The sequence below is a fragment of the Heterodontus francisci genome, chromosome 14 (genome assembly GCF_036365525.1).
Source record: "Heterodontus francisci isolate sHetFra1 chromosome 14, sHetFra1.hap1, whole genome shotgun sequence".
NCBI lineage: Eukaryota > Metazoa > Chordata > Chondrichthyes > Heterodontiformes > Heterodontidae > Heterodontus > Heterodontus francisci.
This window is the reverse complement of record NC_090384.1, coordinates 85,439,050-85,456,999: the sequence shown is the minus strand read 5'-3', so window position 1 is coordinate 85,456,999 and position 17,950 is coordinate 85,439,050. Positions and strand designations below refer to the sequence as shown.

Below are 17,950 nucleotides of genomic sequence, written 5' to 3'. Positions count from 1 at the left end.
TTGAAGCCAAACACTATAATTTGTTGTACCTTTATGAGTAAATAGTATCCTTCAGAAACCTCAGAATTATGTCCCTTCTTTGAATTCTCCCTGCTACAGATATTAATATGCCTCAGATCTATAGCTTGTATGTTTCCAGTCAGTGATCATTGTATCATAAGGTTTAGGTTGGCTATGGAAAAGAACAAGGAACAATCCAGAGTAAGAATAATTAAATTGGAAAAGTCAACTTCAATCGGGTAAGAATGGATCTGACCCAGATAAATTGGAGTCAAAGCTTGACAGGCAAAATGGTAACTTTAAAGAAGAGTTAGTTTGGGCACAGTCAAGATATATTCCCACAACGGAGAAAGGTAGGGCAAACAAATCCTGAGCTCCCTGTATGATGAAACAGATAGAGATTAAGATGAGGAAGAAAAAATGATGGATGTCAGGTGGATAATACGGCTGAGAAATAGGCTGAACATAGAAGGTTCAGAGGGGAAGTGAAAAAGCAAATAAGAGAAGCAAAGAGAGAGTATGAAAAGAGACTGGCAGCTAATATAAAAGGGAATCTAAAAGTTTTCTCTGGGCAGATAAATAGTAAAAGGGTAGTAAAAGAAGGAGTGGGGCCAATTAGGAACCAAAAAGGGGACCTATGCATGGAGGTGGGGTCATGGCTGAGGTAAAAAATGAATACTTTGCATCTGTCAAGGAAGAAAATGCTGTGCAGGTCATGGTGAAAGAGCAGAAGTTATCCAAACACTTGAAGGTTTTAAAATTGGCAAGGAGGAGGTACTTTTTTAAATATTTATTCATAGGATATGGGCTTCATTGGCTAGGCCAGCATTTATTGCCCATTCCTAATTGCCCTTGAGAAGGTGGTGGTGAGCTGCCTTCTTGAACTGCTGCAGTTCATGTCAGGTAGGTACTTCCCACAGTGCTGTAAGGAAGGGAGTTCCAGGATTTTGACCCAGCGACAGTGAAGGAACGGCGGTATAGTTCCAAGTCAGGATGGTGTGTGGCTTGGAGCAGAACTTGCAGGTGGCGGTGTTCCCATGTATCTGCTGCCCTTGTCCTTCTAGGTAGTAGGGGTCGCGGGTTTGGAAGGTGCTGTTGAAGGAGACTTGGTGCATTGCTGCAGTGCATCTTGTAGATGGTACACACTGCTGCCACCATGCATTGGTGGTGGAAGGAGTGAATGTTTGTGGATGGGGGTCCGATCAAGCGGGCTTCTTTGTCCTGGATGGTGTCGAACTTCTTGAGTGTTGTTGGAGCTGCACCCATCCAGGCAAGTGAAGAATATTCCATCACACCCCTGACTTGTGTCTTGTAGTTAGTGGACAGGCTTTGGAAGTCAGGAGGTGAGTTAACTCGCCGCAGCATTCCGAGCCTCTGGATAGGCTTGTTTAGGACTGATAGGATATCTTAAAGTTGATAAGACACCAGGACCGGATAAGATCTATGCAAGGATACTGAGGCAAGTAAATAGAAATTGTTGAGGCACTGGCCATAATTTTTCAGTCTTTCTTAGACTCAGGGTTGGTGCCAGAGGACTGGAGAATTGCAAATGTTACACCCTTGTTCAAAAAAGAGTGTAAAGATAAGCCCAGCAACCACATGCCAGTCAGTTTAAACCTTGGTGATAGGGAAGCTTCTAGAAATGATAATTCAGGACAAAATTAATAGGCACTTGGAAAAATGCAAGTTAATTAAGGAAAGCCAGCACAGATTTGTGAAGGGCAAATAATGCTAAACTACTTGCTTGAGTTTTTTATGAGGTAAGATAGAGTGGATGAGGGTATTGCAGTTGATGTGGTAAACTGGGACTTCCAAAAGGAATTTGATAAAGTGCCACAAAACAGATTTGTGAGCAAAGTTATAGCTTATAGAATAAAAGGGACAGTGGCAACATGCATACAAAATTGGCTGCATGACAGGAAACAGAGAGTAGTAGTTAATGGATTTTTTTTCAGACTGGAGGAAGGTTTGCAGTGGAACTCCCCAGAGGTCAGTGTTAGGACCCTTGCTCTTCCTGATATATATTGATGATCTAGACCTTCATGTACTGGGCACAATTTCAAAATTTCTGGATGATATGAAACTTGGAACATTGTGAACTGTGAGGAGTATAGTGTAGAACTTCAAAAGGACATAGAAAGGTAAGTGGAATAGGCAAGTAAATGGCAGATGAAATTTAATGCCGAGAAGTGTGAAGTGATTCATTTTGGTAGGAAGAATGCAGAGAGACAATGGCCGGAATTTTACAGCCACACACAGGAGTGGGCTGCAGGCGGGGGGCTATAAAATTGAGTGGGAGGCAGGGGGGACCATTCCCAACAGCTTCCTGCCCCTCTGCAATTTTATGAGGGGTGACGGCAGCAAGAAATGACTCGCCAGCCCCAGGCCAATCAAGGCCCTTAAGTGGCCAATTAACTGCTACTTAAGGGCCTCTTCACACTGCTGCTGGTATTTTACCGGTGGCGGACGGGCGACTCAGACCCTTCTTGTGGACCCCAAGGCCCCAACCAGCCTCACTGAAATAAAGTCTACTCCCCCCCCCCCCCCCACCTGACCCCCCCCCTCCCCCCCACCTCTTCCTCGCCAGGCCCCGGCCGATTGTCCCCGGCAAGGCCCTAAAAATGTACCTTGTTTTCGGGACCGTCATCCCTCTTGGTGCTGTGGCTGGGAACGAGAGCTGCTAGCCTGCTGACCTGCTGATTGGTCGGCAGCTCCATTAATTGAGACTTACTGCTTCAGAGATGTGGAAGTCCTGCCCAAGTCCAATTAAGGGCCCAGGGTGGGGGGGGGGGGGGGTGGCGTAATATCCTGGCATGGCTTTTTGGCCGGAGGCTTTTTGGCCGGAGGGTGGGGGTGGGCCCTCCCCCCCCCACAACGTAAAATTCCGGCCAATATAAAACAAAGGGTACAATCCTAAAGGAGGTGCAGGAGCAGAGGGACCTGGGTGGGTATGTATGTAAATCACTGAAGATGGCAGGATAGGTTGAGAAAGCAGTTAATAAAGCATGCAGCATCCTAGGCTTTACTAATAGGGGTATAGAACACAAAAACAAGAAAGTTATGTTAAATTTGTATAGAACACTGATTTGGCCTCAACTGGAATATTGTGTCCAGTTCTGGGCACTGCAAATAAGGAAAGATGTGAAGGCATTAGAGAGAGTCCAGAAAAGTTTCATGTGAATGGTTCCAGGGATAAGGAAATTCAGTTACATTGATAGATTGGAGAAACTGGGACTGTTTACCTTGGAGAAGAGGTTGAGAGGTGATTTGATAGAGGTATTCAAAATCATGAGGGGTCTGGACAGAGTAGATAGAGAGAAATTGTCCCAACCGTGAAAGGATTGAGAACGAGAGGGCACGGATTTATGGTAATTGGCAAAAGAAGCAATGGTGACATGAGGAAAAACATTTTCCCGCAGCACATGGTTAAGATCAGGAATGCAGTGCCTGACAGTGTAGTGGAGGCAGGTTCAATCGAGGTATTCAAGAGGGAATTGGATTGTTATCTGAAAAGAAAGAACGTGCAGGACTACGGGGAGAAAGTGAGGGAGTGGCACTAGGTAAACTGCTCCTTTGGAAAGCCAGTGCAAACACGATGGGCCAAATAGCCGCCTTCTGTGCTGTAACAATTCTGTAATTCTGCTTCAAGAACCAGTGTCTTTGATTTGAAAAATAGCCGAGATTCATTTAAACATTAGTACAAAAGCAAAGTACTGTAAATGCTGGAAATCTGAAATAAAAACAGAAAATGCTGGAAATACTGAGCAGGCCAGACATAATCTGTAGAGAGAAAAACAGAGTTAACGTTTCATTTTGATGACCTTTCATCAGAACTGGTTCTGGGTAGCATTGTTCTGTTTTTTATTTTCTCTTATGCTTCAGACTATATTTGAAATTACTTTAGGAAATCTGTTCTTTTCAAGTTCTGCAGAGCTTTAATGGTGCATTTTTCTCTTACGTCTGTATAAGCTTGAGTGCTTTATTGTATGTCTACCCTTCTGACTGTCAAAACCTATGGGCTGCTACATTCTTCTTCCTTCTATCTCATCAGTGCCAGTCAAATCTCGTTGAGCATCTACTTTTCTCACAGTTAATCAGTTATCTCTGGAACTTAAATTTGACAATGCTAGCATCTATTTTTGTAACATTCAGCTCCGTATACCCTGGCTCATTTCAAGCATTGTGCATCAATGCACCGCAAAAACCATCTCCATAGCTTGTGCCATGTTTGTCCAAACATGAGCCGCAGTGTATTATATTTGTATTTCTAAGATAGTATCCTGTGTTTTAATCCAATATGTATTTGTGTGAGGTCGTTTTCCAGAGTTGCATGTATCATTTTAAGCAATCCTTTCTCTATGCAGGGAAGCTACAAGAGCAGCCATCCAATCAAAACACATGGCGCACTTAATCACCGGCACTTACTATATGAGCGCTGGGCTCGTTGGGGCATGTGGTACAAGTACCAGCCATTAGATCTCATCAGGTAGGAAGATTTGCTTTATGTACATCATTACTCTGCATCTTTCTTCTAACTTAGCCCTGAAGATTACAACCATGCACAATTAATTCATGTTATGTGTCATGTTATTAATATTAATCATATATATTTGCTTACTTGGATTTCACGGTGCCATTTTTTGTAGCCGAATGCCTTATGAGTTTTTAATTTGATAAAATATTATCTGAAAGGCAGCCTGTTATTGCTTTAAACTTGTTATAACATGCTGAACTGCTGAAGTAGCAATATTCTTACAACAGGACTCTGAGTGCAACATTAATTAGAAAACATGTAAGCTAAAAAAAAAAGAATGAAAGCAGTGAACTCATTGTTATAAAACCCTATTTGATCAGAAGCAAATGCAGGAATACACCAAACGTGATATCCCACGCCCACATTGTCTAAAGCCCCAGCACCTTCACAATGACATGAGTTTATTCTCCACATATTTTGTGACAGTTTGCTCCCCTATATTCAATGTTATTGACTTCTAGAGCTGAGGACAGATAGTTTCAATTTTCTTTCAGTTTTTTAGCTGTTAATCTTTTGTGTTATATTCCTCTTTAAGCTCTTCTTATACTGATGTATAGGGGCCAACTTTCTGACTTTGAAGAGAACACAAAATGTCTTCTCGCAAGTTCTCAGCTCTCAAACCATCAGTGAGCCTGGATAACTAATCGCTTAACTCAGTAAAATCAGTCAGGGTCACGGTGGAGAGGTGTGGTTAGGATGATGACTTTATGTTCAGTCTTGAGCCCCCCATTCCACCAGCCCCCCCCCTCCACCCCTCCAGTGACCTTGGCGAAAATTCAGCCCAAAGATTGCTCCAGTAGTGTATTTCCAATGAATGACACTGCTAATTGTTACACTTTTTTGGCCTTCTAAAAGATGCCTGCTAAATTAAGGTTAATATTATAGATTTAAAACAAAGCAAAAGTCTAAAATGTTGAATGTTTCCAACAAGCATACAACTAGAGGAGGAGCTGAATTCTTCGACATTTGGCAATCCAGAATAACAGGAGAACCTTGGTTTGTCTCCCTCTGAACAGTTTTGGGTAGAGAGGTCCTCAGAATCTGTTGGAATTCAAGCAAACTTTGTAGCATGAAAATGCAGTTGCTGTGTAAACCAGGTGGAGTGTTTGCAAACATCTCAATTTAAACATAGTGGGATACAGTTTCTGCAAGGTTACACAGATTTTTTCAGCACAATTTGCCCAAATCGGCCAAACCAAAGCAAAAGATCAAGGAATCTTGAGCCTAAGTTATGTCCAGTGCAAGCTGAGTTTCTGTCATATTTTACGCTAGTTAAAAAACATTGTGTTGGAAAACAGGCCCACCCACAAAATTGGCCACACCCCCAGACCAAATTAATCAGCATGTTCAGTCCGGCAGGCTGTAGTGTGTCTAATCGGTAAATGAGATGCAACACCGGATGCCTGCCAGACTGAACATTGAGTTCAATAATTTCAGAGCATGACAGGCCCGTCCATTTTACTTTTATTTTTAGTTATTTTTTCTTTTTCTTTTTTAATATTTTTTTTGTGTTTATTTTATTTTATTTCACCTTAGTTTGTTCAGTTTGCTTACCCACTTTTTTTTCATGTTTGTACTTGCGGCTGTTCAATTTTCAGTCCGTTTGCACCCTACCTGTACTAATACTTTGCCTTTCAACACACCATTTACATATTATAAAAGCAAAATACTGCGGATGCTGGAAATCTGAAATAAAAACAAGAAATGCTGGAACCACTCAGCAGGTCTGGCAGCATCTGTGGAAAGAGAAGCAGAGTTAACGTTTCAGGTCAGTGAACCTTCATCGGAACTGACAAATATTAGAAAAGTCACAGGTTATAAGCAAGTGAGGTGGGGGTGGGGCAAGAGATAACAAAGGAGGACTAGATTGGACCAGGCCACATAGCTGACCAAAAGGTCACGGAGCAAAGGCAAACAATATGTTAATGGTGTGTTGAAAGACAAAGCATTAGTACAGAAAAGGTGTTAATGGACTGAATATTGAACAGCAGCAAGTGCAAACCTGAAAAAAAACAGTGGGTAAGCAAACTGAACAAACTAAGATGAAATGAACTAAATGCAAAAAAAAAGGATTGTAAAAAATGTAAAAAAGAATGTAAAAAAAAAGGAAGAAAAAAATAACTGAAAATGAAAGTAAAATGGGGGGCTGTCATGCTCTGAAATTATTGAACTCAATGTTCAGTCCGGCAGGCTGTAGTGTGCCTAATCGGTAGATGAGATGCTGATCCTCGAGCTTGCGTTGATGTTCAATGGAACACTGCAGCAATCCCAGGACAGAGATGTGAGCATGCGAGCAGGGGGGAGTGTTGAAATGGCAAGCAACCGGAAGCTCAGGGTCCTGCTTGCGGACTGAGCGGATATGTTCCGCAAAGCGGTCACCCAGTCTGCGCTTGGTCTCCCCAATGTAGAGGAGACCACACTGTGAGCAGCCAATACAGTATACTACATTGAAAGAAGTACAAGTAAATCGCTGCTTCACCTGAAATATTAACAATATTAACATATTGTTTGCCTTTGTTCCATGACCTTCTGGTCAGCTATTCTGTGACCTTATCCGATCTACACCTTCTTTGTTATCTCTTGCCCCACCCCTGCTTTACTTGCTTATAACCTTTCACGTTTCTAATATTTGCCAGTTCTGAAGAAGGGTCACTGACCTGAAATGTTACCTCTGCATCTGTCTCCACAGATGCTGCCAGACCTGCTGAGTATTTCCAGCATTTCTTGTTTTTATTATAATAAAATGGATATGGACTGTATTTTTTTTTACTGAGTGTGAAAGGATTAAATGCTTTCTGTTGGACAATTTAAGAACTGTCCATCAAAATGACAGCAGAATCTAATTTTCTTATCAGCAATATCACTTTAAATTTGCAGAACTCCATTTCTTTAGCATTTTATATGTGTGCATTCAATGATTGGTGATTGGGCAGTGATTGAGATGGCAGTTGTTGAATGATCTTTGTTCTAATTTAGCATCCTTCCTTAATGAAAACTCACAGCTAAATGATTGAGATTGTTCATTCCTCCTACTCCTCCCAGCCCTTCATGAATCTCCCTTAACAAAGCATAGATCATCAAAATTACAGCCCTGGCATATTTCTGCCAGATCAAGACTCAGTTAAAGCTAGATAAGTAGGTTCTGGTAAAAGACCCTGACACTGAAGAGAAGTGTTATGGTTTCACCTTGTGGAAATACTAGCCCCAATTACTTGAATTGATGGTGAATATACTCTTACTAATACCTATATATTTAGGCTGCAGTCATACTGTCTCTTTGACATTGATGTAAAGTGGTTTAGAGGTAAAGTGGCAGTATAATCCAGGAGTTAGATTAGTATTTTGATATATTGGTATTGCACTGAAATGGAAATTGTTCCCTTACATAGACATGCATTACATAGAATTTAGAGCACAGAAACAGGCAATTCGGCACAAGTGGCTCATGCCAGTGGTTCTGCTCCACACGAGCCTCCTTGCACTCTACTTCATCTAAAACCTATCAGAATATCTTTCTATTCCTTTCTCCCTCGCATTGTTATCTAGCTTCCCTTTAAACGCATCTGTGCTATTTGCCTCAACATATTCCAAACATGGTCATGTAGCAGATTGGATAGCAAGCTGGCTACAAAACACTAAACAGAGTGCAAGCATGTTCCACATGCGAACCGAAAGCAAAATACTGCGGATGCTGGAAATCTGAAATAAAAATAGAAAATGCTGGAAATATTCAGCAGGTCTTTGGAGAAAGAAACACAGAGTTAACGTTTCAGGTCCGAACCAGATGACCCCTCATCAAACTATTAGATTGCCCCCTCAGCCTTCTCTTTTCTAGAGCAAAGTACACAGCCTGTTTAATCTTTCCTCATAGTTAGTTTGCTTCACAAACCACTGACCACCTCCAGGCACTTACCCATTGTCTCTCGAGACAAGGAGGCCAAAAAATAAGTTATAATCTTTCAACTCTGATATCACCCTTGTAAACATTTTTTGCACTTTCTCATGTTCCTTTATATCTTTTTTGTAATATGGAGACCAGAACTGTGCACAGCAATCTAATGTTCTAACCAATGTTCTATATCAGTTTAACATAGCTTCTCTGCTTTTGAATTTCATAAAAATGAGCCATAGAACTTCATTTGTTTTTTTATGGCTTTTTTAATTTGTGTTCCTACTATTAATGATTTGTGAATTTCTACCACTCGGTTCCTTTGCTTCTCTACACCATTTAGAATCACAGAATTGTAGCAACTTAAGCATGGAAGGAGTCCATTCTGCCTGTCATGCTTGTGCTGGCTCTTTGAAAGAGTGGTTGTGCTTCATCCCATGTCACCACTTTTTGTCTGTAAGCCTGTACGTTATTTGTCCTTGAGTACCATCCAACTCTCTTTTAAAATTATTTATGAATCAGCTTCCACCACTTTTTCCGGTGGAGTTTTCCAAATCTCGACAACTCTCTGGTTAGGATTTTATTCTGGCGACGGGAGTCACGGCATCCAGAAAAGGCGATGCTGAGATCCCCATGTTGCCTCTCCTTAGGAAGGCCCACCGAATCTAGTACCAATCAGGCACTTAAGTGGATAGCAGCAGGCCTTCCACAGGCTCAAGGACCCTGTCACCGGAAGTCCCGCACTTGGAAAGCTGCTGACCAATCAGAGGCCGGCAGCTGCAGCGCCACCGCAGAGTGATGGAAGGAGATGGCTTGCCTCAGCTTGTTTTAACATTTAAACAACAGGTTGACAATCAACAACGCAAAGCCTGAAAAACACTAATATGTTTGCTCAAGATTGCATAATGATATACACTTTGAAATTACTGCAGAATGCAGGAAGGAGAAAGGAAAGCTTTGAATATTTTGAAAATTTAAAAACTGAATTGGGCCAAATCTTGCTGGAGTGGGACATTATCAGGAATGCGCCATTAGTTGAACCCTTTTCCTGCAACCTTGAACTCAAAATTTTTTGCAGCACAACTTGCTGGAACTGCGAGCTGTTAACAGCGAGCTGAAGGCCATTGGGCATCTGGGACCTTAGTGAATGGCAGGACCAACAGTCTGTCTCCTTAACCAATGAGATTTGAGAATCAAGAAAGAAATAGAGGAACAACAGAATAGGGTAAATTAGAATAGAATCAGTACAGAAAGAAAAATAGAGTGAAAGAAAGATTGGTTTAAGAGAAAAAGAGGCAGAAAAGAAAGGCAAGAAAAATTGTAGAATCTAAAAACTCAAATTTTAAAGATCTTTAACAATAATTTACTTAGCACCTGTAAGAATGAGATTCAGTAGTTTAAAATGTTCCCTTTCTGGGCTGAAGGGGTTGATTGGCTTTGCATTAACATTTATCACCTTGTTAAAAAGGTATTATGCTGTTAAGTTCCAACCCTATTTTTCTGTGGCCAATTTAATAGACAATTCATGTGTAAATCATGCAAGCTTCCAAAAAGGAATTGGGGTGGCTAATAGGGCCTCGCCCCACAGCCATCACACAGTGGCTTCCTCGCACCAAGCTCTCAGTGACTCCCCTCACCGAGCACACAGTGGGCTGAATTTTGTTGAGCTCCAGACATTGGGCTCCGTGACAGAAGGGGCTAGAAGATTGCAGCAGCAGCGGCCTGCCATGGAACCCAACGTTGGGATTTCCGGGCGATCTTCCTCACCGTGTTGAGGCTCCGTGGCAGTCCCCCCACTGCTTGGTGATGGGACTCAACTTTAAATATTGAAATAAAGGACATATATACATTAACATACTATTCCCCGCGATCTTAACACTGTCCGCGATCTTCTGTGCAACGGTCGGCACTCGCGTGCCTTCACTTTGCCATCCAGGGAAAGCTGGTGCCGCTGAAGTGGGGAAAGGAAATCTTCGGATTTTTAGTGTAGTAAATATTGGGGGGCAGTGAATGGGGTCAACTCTGACTTTCTAGTGTGGGGTGCTGAATGGGTGACCTCTGCACTTTGTGCAGTTGAAGTGCGGAAAAGAGGTCAACTATTGAATTTAAGTGTTTGAGGTGGGAAAGGGGGGAATGGGTCACACAATTACGTACAGTGCAGCAAGGGTGGGGAGGGATTCTGGAGCTGAACTTTTTTCTCTCTGTGCAGGTCTAGCAGCCCTTTAAAAATGGCGCCAGCGCCTGCGCAGAGGGAGCCGATGCTTTTGCTGGTGTCGCAGTGCCCACCTCCACCACATGATTGGGGGGAGTGGCAGAGTGCCCTGCCTAAGTAGATGAGCCACTGTGTGCTAGATCGTGGTGGCTTGGCGGATGCGGGCCGCCATTTTTTTCCCGCTACCATCCCCGGCGGCGGGAGAATAAAATTGAGCCCAGTAATTCCCCCACAGAGATGCCGTTTGTGCAAAGCAAATAATGGAGAGATGTAACTCGATCAGCAAGTTCTGGAGATTCACCACTTATGTCGTATCTCTTAATCCCCTGAATGTGCTGGTCCATGTGCTTGTTAATAATGGTGTGCGTTGTCCGCATTTTCCAGCAAGATCTGGCCCAGTGTTTATTGCAGCACTGTGGGGCGGCACAGTGGCGCAGTGGTTAGCACTGCAGCCTCACAGCTCCAGCGACCCGGGTTCAATACTGGGTACTGCCTGTGTGGAGTTTGCAAGTTCTCCCTGTGTCTGCGTGGGTTTCCTCCGGGTGCTCTGGTTTCCTCCCACATGCCAAAGACTTGCAGGTTGATAGGTAAATTGGCCATTATAAATTGCCCCTGGTATAGGTAGGTGGTAGGGAAATATAGGGACAGGTGGGGATGTGGTAGGAATATGGGATTAGTGTAGGATTAGTATAAATGGGTGGTTGATGGTCGGCACAGACTCGGTGGGCCGAAGGGCCTGTTTCAGTGCTGTATCTCTAAAATCAGGTGCTCAGAATTAATAGGATAAAAGCAACAGGTAGCATAAATTGAGCGGGTAGGAGGTGGGAGTAGCCCAGACTACAAGAACGATTTGTGAAATTTATACATATTTATATTCCTAAAGGTTCATTGTAGTCTATGAAATAAAACTTCCTCTGTATCTTTTTGACACTTCTTTAGGTGTGTAATTCTTGTTATATATTTAGGTGTGCTCAGTTACAACACTTTGCAATAATTTCCATTCCACCAATCTTTCACAGAAACGCAGAGCTCAGTACAATGTTAAACAATGCTAATGCTTTTGTGTCATTCACTGCAGGCGATACTTTGGCGAAAAGATTGGGCTGTATTTTGCATGGCTGGGTTGGTATACCGGGATGCTTATTCCTGCTGCCCTGGTCGGATTATTTGTATTTCTTTACGGACTATTTACAACTGAATCCAGTCAAGTCAGGTAGGAAAACATTGCAATTCTTGAGTAGATAACGGAATAATTCAGGACTGGTTTGTAATTGCTTTATTAAGAACTGAAATCTGTAAACAATTAGTGATTGGTTTTTGAGCATAGCATTTGAGTAGGTAAATGGGATTGTATTCCATAAATCCATTCCTTTATCAGAAGTCAATCCTCATTACCATTTATTTCACCATTTACCTCAGACCGCTTTAACTCCAGAAGCTCCTTCATTTACCTTTTAAATCCATTTACACTAGAGTTGTCCAACATACAGCCTGTAGGCCAGGATCCGGTCCGCCAAAGGTTTCTTTCCGGCCCGCAGATGTAAACTGTACTCGGCATCATTCCTCATCCGTGACTGGAAATTAGAAATTTCCCATTGTCTTCTACTTGCACACCAGCCTTTTTAAAAACATTGCAAGTCAGTTTAACAGTGGAACAGCTGTTCCCCAACTTCGAACAGATTTGGGGGTTTCTGGTGGGCTTTTAAAAAACCCTAAATCTGTCCAAAGTTGGGGAATGGTTGTTCCCACTGTCAGCAATTGTCAGCTGTGAAACTGATTTGCGACATTTTGTTAAAAAAACCTGATCAACCATCTGCTGAACTTTCCCACTCTCTGCAACTGTCAGAGAGAAAAAGGGGAAGAGAGAGAGAGAGAGGGGAGTGGGGGATAGAGAGTGAACGAAGGACAGAGAGAGAGAAGGGGGACAGAGAGAGAGATAAAGAGTGACAGACAGATAGAGAGGGAGGGACAGAGAGGAGAGGGAGGGGGCAGAGAGAGAAAGGGGGGATACAGAGAGAGTGATAGTTTAGTTTTTTAGTTTAGAGATACAGCACTGAAACAGGCCCTTCGGCCCACCTAGTCTGTGCTGACCATCAACCACCCATTTATACTAATCCTACACTAATCCCATATGCCTACCACATCCCCACCTGTCCCTATATTTCCCGACCACCTACCTATACTAGGGGCAATTTATAATGGCCAATTTACCTAACAACCTGCAAGTCTTTTGGCTGTGGGAGGAAACCGGAGCACCCGGCGAAAACCCACGCAGCGACAGGGAGAACTTGTAAACTCCACACAGGCAGTACCCAGAATTGAACCCGGGTCACTGGAGCTGTGAGGCTGCGGTGCTATCCACTGCGCCACTGTGCCGCCCAAGGAAGTAAGTCAATAAATTAGTCTTCTCATTAAAATCTTCTTCACAAAAATGTACATTTGTTGCTGTTTTGATTAATAGTAAGATAAATCTTAATGCCTTTGTCTTTCCAAAATTCTCTCACCAGAACCCCATGTAAGACAAAAATTGGAATGTGCCCCCCCCCCCTCTCCCCCACACGTAAAGGTTGGACAACCTTGATTTGCAATATCTGCTTCAGTAGCCTTCCCTGTTGGATTATTCTCTAAATCTACTACACTTTGTGAAAAATTGCCCATTTTCCTCTTACTTGACATTTTAACTTGCATTTTCTGGCACAGTCACCATCATTTAAAAAGTCCACATTAGCCAAAAATTGAAAACCATTTGCATTAACATCACTTTCAAAGTTGCCAATTGTAGCGTCTTTAGCACTGCATTCATTCCAGGCAGAAACCACTTGTGGCCAGTGTCTTATTAACAGGTAAGCCAGTGATTGATGTCAAAACTTCAGGTTATGGATGCTCCAAACCTCCTGTGACAAATTGTTTTCTTTACTAGCCATCCTGGGATTTGGACGTGGTCCACGGTCAGCTGGGCGCCTACATTGAGTCACCCAGTTCACAAATTTTATTACCTATTAATACATAGAATGTACAGCACAGAAATACACTATTAATCCCAACTGTTCTATGCCAGCATTTATGTGCCAAACAAGTCTCTTCCCACCTATTTAATCTAACCTTATCAACATATCCTTCTATTCCTTTCTCTTTTATATGCTTCTTTAGCCTCCCCTTAAATGCATGTCTGGTATTTGTCTTCACTGCTCCTTGTGGTAGCGAGTTACACATTCTAACCACTCTTTGGGTAAAGAGATTAAAGCTGAAACTATCTCTAGATGAGTGCAACTGATGTAATTTATAGTACAGGAATTACACCGATTCAGAACAAGGTGTTTTAGGGAGAATCATGACAATACATTTAACTTTATAATGGCTGTTAGACCAGACATCTCAGGCACAGCTGCTGCAAGTGATGGCGACTGTATTTGATTCTTTCTTTACAACGAGCAATTTACTTGGATAAATGTTAACACTTTCCTTCAGATTCTTGAAACGTAAATTAGCTTATCTTAAGGTATCCACTTTTCGCAAAAGCAAATGAGCTTCTTTAATCTTTAATAATTTAAATTCCTTTTACTCAGAATCATCTATGCTACTCAGCACTATACCCTTTCTCAAGGATAGTAATATCCTCCCGATGAGCAAAACTAAACAAAAAACTGAACACAATTAGATGAAACAGTACTCCAGATGATATCCAAACGCTGCCATATACATCAACAATACAACTACTTTTGATTTACCCTTCCGTTATTATAAACTTGTACCTGAATTGTCGTTTTTTAAGTTCTTAAAAAGTCCTGTGCTGATAAACTAATAGAGGTATTGACTATATCAGTCTGAAATCTCTTTCCAAATCATTTGCCATATAACACACGTGTTTGATTTATTACTGCCATACTCATTATGTTATACTTATTAAATTGCTTCTACCACCTTTTGGTCCAGTTGTGTTAAGATCCATGTCCTTCTGATATTTAGGTGCATTGTACCTCACTTTGCTCTTTCTCTATTTCATCACTGCCAACAAGTTAATTTACAGGCAATTCGTAAGGAGCTGCACAGCTATCATATTGTTAATTACTATGGCAGTTGCACCAGTCTTGCATTCCGTGTGTAATGACGATTGATGACAGCTGTTCAAGTTTCATGGAAGCCAACTCTAAATGCAAACTCAGCTTTCCCAATGTGATGAAAGTGTAATGTTTTCTTGTGCATCATTATGCACAATAGGATTGAATTTCTGTTGGGAGCACACCCATCAGTTCACAGGCCCATTTCACATTATTGACACAGGAAGGGGATCTCGTAGGTCTTTCCAAGGCATCTTGTCTACATACCATTATCTTCGGCCCCACTGCGAACTCCATTCCCTCACCACCAACTCCGCCTCTCTCCCTGGGCTCCCATTGTAGATTAGGCCATGTGCTGGGAGATGCAGACTAGAGTACTGTAGGGCAACAGCTTAAAGGTACAGTTTCTTAAACATTCAAGAAAGGGATGACACACCATGACATGCAGTCATCCCAATCATAGGGGAAATTTGGTGTTCTGCATATGGCAAATTTCTGTTACAGCCTCTCTAGTCCAACATTAGTGGTGAAAAGCCCTCAGCTCTCAGATAAGTTGAAGCAATGGTGGAATATTCTATGAACACAGCTCCTTGAATAGGTCCAATTTCCTCTATGATTGAGACAACTGCACATGGTGGTGTAAGTAACCACTTACTGTCCTGTCTCACATGTTAGCAGATATTGTTAATTGTCTCTCTCCTCAAGTACTGTCTCCATTTCTGCTGCTGTCATCGCCCCTCTCCTCAAAAAAACCCCTTAATCGCTGGATGTTTGCAAACTATCACCCTGTTTTCAACCTTCCTTTCCTCTCCTAAGTCGTTGAATCTGCTGCTATCTCCCAAATCCATGGCCATCTTTCCCAGAAACCCTCCAACCAGGTTTTCCGTCCCTGCCACGGTACCAAACAGCTCTCATCACAATCACAAATGACTGTGACAATGGTAAACTATCCCTCCTCGTTTTTCTCAACCTGTTTGCAGCCTTTGACTTGGTTGACCACACCATTCTCCTCCAGTGCATCTCCACTGTCATCCAGCTGGGTGGGATTGCACTCGCCTGGTTCCATTCTTATCTATCCAGTCGTAGCCAGAGAATCACCTGCAATGGTTTCACTTCCTGCTGCCACATCAGTACTGCTGATAAGCCTCAAGGATCTATCTTTGGCCCCTTCCTATTTCTCATCGACATGCTGTCCCTTGGCAGGTGATGGCGTAGTGGTACTGTCACTGGACTAGTAACCCAGAGACCCAGGGTATTGCTCTGGGGACATGGGTTCAAATCCCACCATGGCAGAAGGTGGAATTTGAATTCAATTAATAAAAAATCTGGAATTAAAAAGCTAGTCTAATGATGGCCATGAAGCCATTGTCAATTGTCGCAAAAGCCCATCTGGTTCACTAGTGCCCTTTAGGGAAGGAAATCTGCTGCCCTTATCTGGTCTGGCTGACATGTAACTACAAACCCACAGCAATGTGGTTAACTCTTAAAATGCCCTCTGAAATGGCCTAGCAAGCCACTCAGTTGTATCTAACCTCTAAAAAGTCAATAAGGAATGAAACCGACAGGCCACCCGGCATTGACCTAGGCACCAGAAATGGCAATGGCAAACCCAGCCCTGTCGACCCTGCAAAGTCCTCCTGACTAACATCTGGGGGCTTGTGCCAAAAGGGAAAGCTGTCCCACAGACTAGTTAAGCAACAGCCTGACATAGTCATACTCACTGAATTATACTTTACAGACAATGTCCTAAAGACTGGACAGACCCAGCAGAGGTGGTGGCACAGTGGTATACAGTTGGGAGGGAGTTTCCCTGGGAGTCCTCAACATCGACTCCAGACCCCATGAAGTCTCATGACATCAGGTCAAACATGGGCAAAGAAGCCTCCTGCTGATTACCATCTACCGCCTCCCCTCAGCTGATGAATCAGTATTTCTCCATGTTGAACGGCACTTGGAAGAAGCACTGAGGGTAGCAAGGGTGCAGAATGTACACTGGGCAGGGGACTTCAATGTCCATCACCAAGAATGGCTCAGTAGCACCACTCCTGACCGAGCTGGCCGAATCCTAAAGGACACGGACAAGGAAACCTCCTGCTGATTACCACCTACCGCAGACCTCTAGGGTTGTAATCTCAGGATTACTCCCTGTGCCATGTGCTAGTGAGGGTAGGAATAGGAGGATAAGGCAAATGAATGCATGGCTGAAGAGCTGGTGTAGGCAGGAGGGCTTCAGCTACTTGGATCATTGGGATCTCTTCTGGTGCAGAGGTGACCTGTACAAGAAGGATGGGCTGCATCTGAACTGGAAGGGGACCAATATCCTTACGGGGAGATCTGCTAGTACTACTCGGGAGGGTTTAAACTAGTCTTGCAGGGAGGTGGGACCCAAAGTAGTAGTCTCTCAGATGAGATAGTTGAGGCAAATGTAGAGGTTAAAGCAAGTCCAGTAGGCAGGTCGGGCAGGAGCGGGACGGGGAGGTCTGGTAGGCTAAATTGCATTTACTTTAATGCAAGAAGTCTTACAGGTAAGGCAGATGAACTCAGAGCATGGATCGGTACATGGGATTGTGATATTATAGCTATTACGGAAACGTGGTTGAGGGATGGGCAGGACTGGCAGCTCAATGTTCCGGTGTACCGATGCTTCTGGCATGACAGAGGTGGAGGTAAGAGAGGAGGGGGAGTTGCACTATTGATTAGGGAGGACATCACAGCAGCACTTAGAGAGGATATCCCAGGGGGAATGTCCAGCGAGGCCATATGGGTAGAACTTAGAAATAAGAAAGGGGTGATCACTTTGATGGGATTATACTATAGGCCCCCCAATAGTCAGAGGGAATTGGAGGAGCATATATGTAGGGAAATCACAGATAGGTGTAGGAATTATAAGGTTGTAACAATAGGTGATTTTAACTTCCCTAATATTGACTGGGACTGCCTGAGTGTTAAGGGATCAGATGGGGAAGAAGTTGTTAAGTGTGTCCAGGATAGTTTTCTGAAGCAGTATGTGGATGGCACTACTAGAGAAGGGGCTACACTCGACCTCCTCTTAGGAAATGAGGCTGGGCAGGTGGTTGATGTGTCAGAGGGGAGCACTTTGGGACCAATGATCATAACTCTTATTAGATTCAAGATAGTTATGGAAAAGGACAGCACTGGTCCTCAGGTTGAAGTCCTAAATTGGGGGAAGGCTAATTTTGATGGCTTCAGACAGGAACTCTCAAAAGTTGAATGGGAGAGACTATTTACAGGTAAAG

At 43.0% G+C, this 17,950-nt stretch overlaps 1 protein-coding gene across 6 annotated transcripts in view; it reads left to right on the top strand.

The window, feature by feature from the left end:
• The window catches only part of ano3 (anoctamin 3), a 628,446-nt gene that overhangs the window by 399,415 nt on the left and 211,081 nt on the right, over positions 1–17,950 (top strand). For all 6 annotated transcript variants that reach the window (XM_068046492.1, XM_068046489.1, XM_068046490.1 and 3 more), the window contains 2 exons: positions 4,365–4,486; positions 11,714–11,848. In XM_068046492.1, the coding sequence (XP_067902593.1) occupies positions 4,365–4,486; positions 11,714–11,848 (257 nt within the window). The remainder of the gene's footprint in view (positions 1–4,364; positions 4,487–11,713; positions 11,849–17,950) is intronic.